At 31.6% G+C, this 11,097-nt stretch overlaps 1 protein-coding gene across 1 annotated transcript in view; it reads right to left on the bottom strand.

Annotated features, from left to right (window-relative positions):
- Positions 1-6,243, bottom strand: part of LOC106103476 (PDZ and LIM domain protein 4-like) — a 21,073-nt gene extending 14,830 nt beyond the window's left edge. The window contains exon 1 of the mRNA XM_013283257.1: positions 6,148-6,243. Within this exon, the coding sequence (XP_013138711.1) occupies positions 6,148-6,243 (96 nt within the window). The remainder of the gene's footprint in view (positions 1-6,147) is intronic.
- Positions 6,244-11,097: the final 4,854 nt, after the last annotated feature.

Here is an 11,097-nt window from a genome sequence, read left to right as displayed (position 1 = left end):
GCCGTGAGCACATAGCTATTGTTATGTCAGGTCTGGTAGCCCGCTACGAATATTAATGTTGAAGGCGAGGAGCGGTCGCGCCCCTGGATTCAAGTGTTAGAGCCTACACAACTACTTAAACGGACATTGAACTTTTATAATGGATAAAAAATATTATTTAAAGTGTTATAAAAAAAATATTTGTAAAATTTTTACAATCTTTTTCAAAAATAATAACTTTAAATTATAATTTCAATTCTAGGACAACACATAAATTAACATTGGCTCACAGTTTTGTTAAATCAACTTCTGTACACTACCAAAAGTACTAGTATTATTATTAGTAGTATTATATTATAAATGCGAAAGTTTAGATGGATGGATGTTTGTAAGAGTTTGAAGCCTAAACTGCTAAACGGATCACGATGAAATTTGACATAGACTACTTGTTTTTTTTTATTCCACGCAGACGGAGTCGCGGGAAAAAACTAGTGTATTATAAATAGTAGTATTTATAAATTATATTCAATGTACTTCACGTTTCTCAATTACAAAAGTAGGAAGATTTATACTGGTCCCGACACCCACGTACTCCTGTTTACGACGGCCGTATCATTTAAAACAACATCAGGTGCGTCTGGCGTATAAAAAACAAACCGCCATGGAACGCAATAAAATACAAATTCTTTTATTTATAGGCCATTGAGTATGTATATTATGACGTCATTATAACGCTATGAAAACTAGCGAGAAAAACACACATTTGAAATTCGAACCTCAAAAACCAGACTAACAAAATACAAAATAGAAAAGATTTTTGAAAAACCGCTGCCACTAGGAGTGCATAAAAGCACCACAACACGAACGAGAACTAACGTCACAAGGCGATGAATATGGAAAAGAAAAGGCCATAAAGGAAATTCAAATTGTAAAAGGGCATTGTTCAAAGTGTAAGTCGGCGGGGGAAAAGCTTAAGCGTGTAGGCAATGCAGGTGCATAGTTATATATTAATGTCGGTTCTAGTTTAAGACCGCTCTATGCTCGAGTAATTACGAAAAGCTGTGCAACGACTGCAGAAAACAAAAAACCATATTTAAGCATTTCACTCGTTTTAGTGAAAAATGAAATTATTGACACATCGTACTACGTTTTATTATAATACTAGCTTTCGCCCCCGACTCCGTTCGCGGGAGATTAAAAAAACAAATCTGAGTAGCTTATGTGTTCTCCCAGACTATCCTCTTCATCTACGCCAAATTTCATCGAAATCCGTTCAGTCGTTTAGGCTACAAACTCTAACAAACATCCATCCATTTAAACTTTTGCATTTATAATATTAAGTATGATATAAGTAACATACATTAAATTTAGTATAAAGCGTTTGTTTAAATCGGTAAAATAGAAAACTATCAAATTAATCAACGTGCAATTGTTTCTGGATTCCGCGTTACTTTACTATTCTATACACGCATGTCGCGTGACTTAACACAGCTCACGAAGTTGTTTTTACTCTCAACTTTAAGAGACAAGTTCGACTGAAAGCCTAACCCTCAATAATGATGTAATTTTTAAATTACTCGAATTAGAATTGTGTAAATAAATACAAAATTTAACTTTGACACAAAACTACACCAAAGACGCTACATATGGATCAGATATATGGGAAAGCATCTCAATATGCAGTCAAGTGGGGAGAGAGGCGCGTATGCTTGGAAACTTTGTACAGAACGCCTCGAAGATTTCACTCTGTATTCAACAATTTATAGATCCTTTTCCATATTTCTCGAATGAAATCTAAGATCACTTAGAAAAAATTTACTTGGAAATCTGCAGTTGCTATAAAGTCGAGATAGAGCTCCTTTTGAATTCAATAAAATTCTAATAACTTCTTTAAGTATCAAGAATAATATTTTCATTCTCAATGCTCAGATTTTATGGTTCTGTATATTATTATAAGGAAAAGAAAATAACTTCGTGTTTTAGTTTATTTGCACGTTTAAAATACGGTTAGGGTATATCGACAAGATTAATGAAAAAATGCTGATAAGGCAAAAAGTAACAGAAAGTTATAGCGTATGTTCTAGAAGGACAAGATTCGTCTTATCCCGGTCCTTGTCATGACACTGACAAGCAATGTAAAAGAACGCAGAAGAGACATGTATGAAGTTTGTGCCACATAAAAGTAAGTTTAAAAAATATTTTATTTCTAGAACCGTTGATTTTGTATTTTTTTAATATTTTATTGAACTTAAATATTCTGTCTATTGCAAGTACAGCTTATTGTAAAAGCAAATAAAACCCTTTTTTCTCTGTCAGCATCACTCGTTTTAAAAGTGCACTCGCCGAAACTTTTCAAGCCTTTTCTTGTTTTATTTACATCACGAGCATTATAGAAATTTTTAACTATTTAGTTATCATTAAAATGCAATAATAGTTTTTTTTATTTTATTTAATAAAGGCCTTCAGGAGATTATAACTTTAGTAGTTTACTGACAATTTTGCATTTATAAATCACAAGTGGTCTTATTATAATGACCAAAAGAGACAAGAAAGTATACGATATAGGATCTAGTACCGAAATGTATGAAAACAACGGTAAACAAAAGCCTAAGTTTTAGACAACGAACAAACAATTCGGCAAACCATTTACACACATCAGGTCCGTGGATTGAATAACTAAAGTTTTTGAAAAGGAATTCAAAGCATTTTAGTGTTGCTAATATCAAAATACATGATCGTATATATAAAATGTACATAGATAAATACACAATAAGCATATATCAGTACTTAGTCCAAATGCTTACTTTTATACCTGTCAATAATATTACACTCGCCTCAGTGAGGTAAAAAAGCTACAGGAAATTCTAAAATGAACTTTTTTCAATACAATTCTAGACGTCGTTAGAAGTACTGAATAATTACTCTTCTCATACACTTTTACGTCGAAGCGCACTTTTAAATTATTCACTAAAAATAGCGTTGAAACGATGTTTCCCGCCTGTTAATAACGGCTACGTAGTAAAAAGAGAAAACATTTAACTAAGACATTTTGTGCACTTTTTTTGCAAATAAATTATTTGTAGTAAGGTTTTATGGTTTATAAACGAGCGAAATAGTATGTGTTAGAAAATTCAAATTGATTTGGTATTATTTGTAACATCTGCCTATTACGTTAAATAACATGCAAGAGTACCTATAAAAATACTAATGATAGGAAAATTCGGGAAATCGAAAACCGACAATGGCAGCTTGTTAGGGAGTTTTATTAATAACTGTTCAACGAAAAAACATTGTACAAGAGATTTTATTGCGAACCCCAAAAGTCTTTCAATAACAGCGGTTCTATGTTGCGATACAAAAATAACGTCAAAACATTCAGTTATTATGTTGGTAAAATTACTGAATATTTACTACATCTAAAAAATGTATTCATTGTGTATATTTGCAGTGTAGTTTAAACTATACATTTTAATACTGACGTAATTCTAAATCCTTCCCTTAGTTTTTGATAGTATCTAATATGTTTGAATATAGGTCTTTGAAGGCAAAGGTTAATTTTAAGTAAATTAGTACATACTCTATTGTCCGTATAAGTATTATTTATAAATAAAAAAAATACAATTGTAGTAAACAGAAAGAATTTTATATGTTGTTGAATACAACAACCTCAAATCATCTTGCACGCTTTTCCAAAGTAGTAAGTACTTACAAAATGATTTTCAGCGAAATTCTACTGTTGCAAGAAAATAAAAGGTGGAAGCCAGCAGCCCGCTGGCCGCAGTTCTCTCGCAATTACATCGTTAATTGCTGTTACGTAGCAAAATAAGAGCGCGCTCGCCTCCCTTCCAAAGCCATTTTCATTATGATCCAGTTTCAACGGCGGGATGTAACGTATCGAACTAAAACTTACATCTAACCCATTACATACAAATACAAGTTTTTATTCTTTGGTAGATTTATTTTTAATCTATTAATAAACATTTGCTATAAAAGAAGAAGACTTTTCCATTATAAAACAAAGGAAAATTTCTAACGAGTGAAAAAAAATGTATGATTATCAGGTTGATAGTGAATAAACAAAACGAGGTTAGTAGACGAAATGCAACTTAAACGCCACAACAATTGTTTATGTTTCAAAATGAACCAAATTTCAAATACAAATTTAACTTAACCATAACTTAGTCCGCGCGGTGGCATATCAGTGCACAGTTGAGTAAAACTTAGAGTAACTTGAACGACCGTACATAGCGACATCTTCATTCCGAATCACCGCACCGTCTTAGATATTGGTGGCATAAATTTAGTCGCCGTTGTACATATTATTTTGAATGTATAAAACAATTGTTAAATATCTACTCCGTTAACTTCAAAGTTCTAATTCTCTTGTCTTATTTCAATCTGACTAGAATACGTGTTTTTAAAAAAACGATTGATTTGCTCAAAGCATAATGTTTATTAGCTAATTTATTTTTTCAATATGAAAACAATTTTATTCTAAAAACATGAACCAGACTACAACAGCTATTGCAAAGAAACGTGGCGAAAAACGTTTCGTACCTACTCATAATGAAAGGAAACAGATGCGCGTATTATTTTTTTACACAACGGAAATAATACAAATGGTGCCGTTTTTATTCATAGAATGTATTTGACTTTCGTTATTATATTGTATAGTGTATTTCATTTAATACATCTAATACTGAGTAATAACCAAGGTTATAATTATGAAAGTAAGCTTGTCTCTTTGTAAATTGTTAGTTTCATTTTATATCCTCGATTTCTAACAAGTACTACCGATTCACGAAAAATGTTTAATTCCGGTATTTTTCAAGACATTGACGAGGATGTTTTTTTTTTCGAGTGCCCATTGCAATGTTACATTCTGTATAAGAAAACTGTAAACTGTGCTTATTAAATAATGTACAAAGTTGATAAAACCAACATACTGTATAGCATTCAATTATTCATAGAGCTCAAGAAGTAGATAATCCAAGAAATGTTACAATATAAAAATTGTATCGCTCAAAGCGAGAGTGCTTACATTGCGTATAGCTTGTGTATAAATACTGAACTTACAAAATACGGAGAACATGAAAGAGCACTCTTTTAGCATTTATATATTCATTTCCTTCATGTATAAAAAGAATACGGTCTTTTCTTAGCAAAAATCCAGTGGTTTTATTTAAATTTTCAACATATTAGTCGTCACAAAAAACTACTAAATTCGCTTAAATAGTTGCTTATTCAGATTTTACATAATTTAATTGAAATTGTCCCCTTTACGTTTTTGATTAGAGGAATAAGTACATGTCATACGTAGTTTCGAAGGTAAACAACTATGTTAACATTACTATGTAGTATGTTAAAACAGCTATTGTATTTTATTAATAACATTGTTAGTTTTGCGATTTGTTATAACGCTTTACCAATGTACAGTCGACAAAGGGCGACCTTGTTAGTTGGTTAATTGATCGTTTAAAACAGTCCAGCTGTACTCACATTGACTGCACGTTCGGGATAGCTATAGCTCTGCGGAGAGAAAAAATCCTCAATTACTAGCAATTGTAACACATTTATTTTTAAAACGTATTCGATTCAGCGTGAGATTTGAGTAAGGGAACAGAAATAACGTGTAATGTGTCATGAATTTAAGATTCTATTGTTTGTGATGATTGCGTTTATCTTCTATGTATAGATTTTATATCATCTGAGCCATTTTTACCTTTGACTTTATTGCTCTTCACACAAATATTACAATAGTATTGAGACAAACAAAAGATCGAACTTTTTTGCGAATTAATGTAAAATAGCTTATAAGTGTGCAATGGCAAAAAGTGTCACAAGATACATATCTACTCTTACTACTACTCGTGCTGTAACTGACTTGTCTTATGCGTTTTTTTCCTCGCTTAAGTTTTACTAGTATTAGGTTTTACATAATGTGTAAACCCAGTACGTTCTGAACTAGCAGCGACAACAGTATGGCTCATATTATAACGTTTCAATTCAACAATTAAGTTTTTCACGAAGCCATAAACATTCACAATACATTCTACAAAGAGACGAACGATATAAGTGTCGAGGAGTATTTCATGTGATAAAACAAATCAAATTGGAATAAAAATGAAGCAATAAGTTATATGTCTGCGGCACATTATGCTAACGTACCCTCGATATCCTTAGCGGCTGGTTGTGATCCGCGCCGCCGTGCATACGGAAGCCCCAAGGCGCGCCGCCCGTCAGTTCCACCTCTCTCGTTGTCATCGTCGATTTTTCACTTCATTGCTCGGTATCCTTGACTTTACTCACTGTGGTCTCTTCAATGTTCAAACTTATATGGTTGTTTGGAAGCCCATTTTATTGTAAATAGTTTGACAGTTGTAAGTAATGGAAAGAAAGAGGGTAGTACCTGAAACAAATGATATATTATTTTAGTAATGTTTCTTGGGGTAACTACATATTGCATTATGGTTCATAATCACTATTGAGTTTCATGACATCGATATTGTTACAACTTACAAATGTATGGAGTTCAGAAAAAGGAACAGAATAACGATAAATTGTTTTATAGTTTTACTTCGTATCTGAACTCAATATAAGTATATTAATACTGCACATAACATAAATTTACTCTTGTACTAGAAGTTCTGTGCAAATTGACCTCTCAGTGGCTGGCTCCGATACGTTCTATTAAGCTATTCTAAAGTTCCGTGGTCAAGTTATAAAGTTTGACTTCCCGATGCAGCTCTTTGATAGACACGACTAGAAACTGACTCGATATTAAATCCAGCGCATAGATATTTCCAATACGTTTAATCAAATTATACAGAAAATCTTAAAATACCATAAATACATCAGGACTGTCAAAAAATCTATTCTGCGAGAACTATAAACAAATTATGACAATTACTAAAATATAATGCACATTTCCAATAACAACATAAGAATTAAAATTTATGTGCTTAGAGATACAAGGAATCGGTAATTCTAAAAACTATATAACTCTGTATTTTTAACTTTACGACTTGTCTACTTTGGTTTAATACCTCATAAACACCTGTAATAAATTAGGTATTTAAAATCGGCTCAGAACATTCGGACATTTTCCTTGCCACGTGTTAACAAAGATCTCTAATAGACAACGTAACTAGCAATAAGTATAAACATTTTAGTATTTTACACTAGTGTATTATTAGAAAATACCGCGCTATTCAAAAAAATAATATCCCAAGACCACACAAAAATCTTCTGGGAATAGATTACGGGTTCATAAAAATCACAATACGACAACAAATATTCAAGAAGAAATTGTGGTAACTTCTATTAATGGCTTACATTGCACCAACTTATTGAATGAAATCTGTGTAAACTTTATATGTCGGCCTCTAAAAGCGCATCGAGGTAAAGAGGAGCGTAAACTAAAGGTAATTCGAGCGTGCGCGAGTGCTACGGCAGAATTATTTTCAGGCTATGATGTCGACTGGCATCCGAAACGAAGGTCGCTGCTAACGTGCAATATTGAATCATGACCTACAGAGTCCGCTATGAATTGAACAAATGGATCATTTATAAACATTGTATCGTCAAATATAAAACAGCACTCAAATATTTTAACTAAACGACTTGAACCAATATTACTTATAAATTTTGGTATGTACTATTTCTATTTACTATAATGAATTAATTCCTACTTGTGATAATGATATTAAATAAAAATCATCACCAGCTCACTATATGTCCCCTCCAATGGGCTCGGAGCATACTTAGGGCGACTAGTCCATAGTCACCTACGCTGACCAATTGCGGGTTGGTTGACTTCAAGCATATCTTTGGATTTCTTCGTCATTATAAGCAGGTGGCTTCACGATGTTTTCCTTCACCGTAAGAACATTATGTACAAATGAAAATTCGAAAAAATCACATTGGTACATGGCGGGATTCGAACCCAAGACCTGTAAATTACAAGTCAAGTGCTTAAACCACTGAGCCACGCTCTCCTATGTTATATGGCGCAGTATAACTTAAATAATGTAGTGTAGCTTGCAAGATGACTTCGCTTACATGCTTAAAAAGGTAAAAGCCTACTCAGAGTGTACGAAGGCACTTGATTATTAATCGGATCAGTCACAAAATTACCATAACAAGAGTGGGTACATTGTCTACGACGTACCGGCGATGGGAAACGTAGCAGTGTAATGTTACCTTATTGTGATGTTTATAATATGCAGAGTTCAATCCTCAAGACCTTTGTAATCTATATTAATATTATACAAAGGAAAATTTGTATTTTTGTATGTATTGAGATAACTCAAAAACTACTAGGCCGTTTTTAAAAAAGAAATTTATCTGTAACATAAGCCATTTTTATTGTTTTCTAATTTTACGCGAGCGAAGTCGCTACCAACAGATAGTTATACATAATTTGTCATCAAAATGTTTTATCTACTTGATGCATAATAGAAAACATAATAAGGGCAATAATAAAGGTAAATTTAACATGAAGTTTTGTACATCCATAACATACATGTTACGTTTAAGTATTATCAATATTAATAACTCACTATTTCTCGTATTCAAAGTATATGTCCATTTTAACCATAACAATTCACACTTTTTAACAAACTTAATGCAATTCGGAATTGAGTTTTATTTAAGCTACTTGGTTTTTTGTGCATTTACTCGTAAAATATTTCATTGGACGAGAAGCTGAAAAAAAAAATAAAATACCCTCGAGGAAAATTTGCACACTTGCAGAATTTATGAACGTCGCGCTACTAAATATATTACCATTTGCAGATTACTGAAACATTTTATGAGAGGGTTTATTTTTGCAGTATAAGATATTTTTTTATTTGGTCAAAACAATACTGTATTAAACAAAAAACATTGTTATAAATGTCATTTTTACGCAAAGTTAAAATAACATGAGAACGGTATTAATGTTTTTAAATGTTCTCTTTATTGAACACCATAACGATTTTATTAATTACAAATTACTTTGTTATCTAACGTTAAACTAGTGTCAACAATGTTATTCAAGAATATCTAAAATCATAATATATAGGAAAAAGTGTTATAAGTAAACAACAAAGTAATACATTAAAAGAACAAATCGATTGTTTTGAATTTAATTCAAGTGAGCCATAACTCATAAGTCAAACATTTTGCAAAACCATAACTTATTTCGCTTGCAGCCGTGCGTGAAATGAATAACGTAACATTTTATATTTCCAACTGTTCCGACGCTAAATGCGCAAGCTATTTGAGCAGAATGCATTTAGTAGCGCGACAAACATAAATTCAACACCAAATGGGAGGCTACGTTAGCGTAGCATTTTGTTAAGTATCCCTTATAGGAAATATTAACTATTAATTTAACTATAAATTAACGATTTCTTATTTATCTATAAAAATATTATAATGAGGAAAATATGTATTTTTGGATTTTTATATGTATTGAAATAACTCAAAAACTACCAAGTCGATTTCAAAAATGCTTTCACTATTGAAAAGCTATGTTATCAGTGAGTAACATTGGCTATATTTTTTACTATTTTAATACGTGGACAAAGACGCGAGCAACAGCTAGTTATAAAAATAAAGTAACGGGACTATGCATAGTTTTGTTATTATTTAAAAAATACAATACGTTATCGAAGTATTATGACGTTACCGTGATATCAATCATTAAAATAATAGAATCATCATCATTAAGTTTGAATTTCATTCATTTTGTACATTTTAATTCCACAAAGGCGAGAGCTTGGATGATCCGCCAACGAATCTGCAAGCTTTTCATTTAATCCTTTACAGTCGGCCGGCTGGCTTTATTTTTTCACAAGTTAATTGACTATGTTTATAGACGAATAAAAATATTATTTTAAGTCATTTGCTGATTAAAGCTTATTCAATGGTAAAAATAATGACACAGTATTTGTCGAGTTTATCTAAAACAATAAGATGTTTGCTTCGTATTTTAGAAATGAGGAATAACTATGGTTACTTGATCTACATATTTCAAGCGTCTACCTCTAAAGAGTACAAAGTGCGATTAGATCAAACATAGAATGTGTTTGTGCCGTAATAGACATGCGTAAAGACGTCAGTTAAAATTATACCACCGGCTTTTAATAGAACCAACAGAGATGAATCATGCAGTATTACGCTAATCGATGTTATATAACTACAACGTTGTTGATTATGTACCTATAGTCGAATTTAATAAAAAAATACATATTTCTAGTCTTTGGTACTTTATAGTCTTTGGATTTATTTTGTTAATGTTTCAATTTATGATACATGTCTGTTTTTAATTAGTCTACGATTACAACCTAATGAAGTTAAAATTGTTAATTAGTTGGTTATACTTTTCAAGTCTATTGCTATCGTTTTGTTCGAATATAAGTAGTTAAAGCATTTGCTATAAAAATAAATAATCTTAAACTACAATTGATAAATAGAAATGGGGTCTCATGAAGGAGCATGTTGCGGCCGTCGTAATTAATTAATCGACCCTTACCATTGAGTTCGCTCTCAACGGCGGAAAGTATGCCGCTTTTCTCATAATAACCTTTATCTTGAATGACAAAAGGCACAATTTTCTATCTCTATTAATCATTAGCCACAATTTGAAAAATTAATTTCTACTTTTTGCAACATTATTTTGTTGTGATTCTCATTAATAGGTACGTAACTTAAGTAAATAAAGTTTGATTGGAATAAAAATTAAGGAAGGAAAAAGATGTCGTATATTTTTTTTATTTAAAAGACAAAAACAATCAATATACAATAACTTATTAAAGTTTACGTCTCTTGAGAACAATAGGCTTGAGAATAAGAAGGTTAAGAATAATTAAGTTCAAAATAAGTGGCCTTATTTGAGTGAAATTCGGAAAATATTTATTTATTCCCAAACAACTTAAGCCAATACTTCAGCTACGAGAAATAAGTTATTTTTAATGCCTAGTACTTTTTATTAACTGCCACAATTTAATCAACACAGAAAGAGCTTGCAAACGACGTGCTTTTGATATCTCTTTGTAGGAAATTCAAACAATTTTTCTCATGCAAATCGCAAGCAAATGAATTATCTGTGAATTCTTTATGAACGAAGATAAT

Source organism: Papilio polytes, unplaced genomic scaffold, assembly GCF_000836215.1.
Source record: "Papilio polytes unplaced genomic scaffold, Ppol_1.0 DF823731.1, whole genome shotgun sequence".
Classification (NCBI taxonomy): domain Eukaryota; kingdom Metazoa; phylum Arthropoda; class Insecta; order Lepidoptera; family Papilionidae; genus Papilio; species Papilio polytes.
This window is presented reverse-complemented; position numbering and strand designations above follow the sequence as displayed.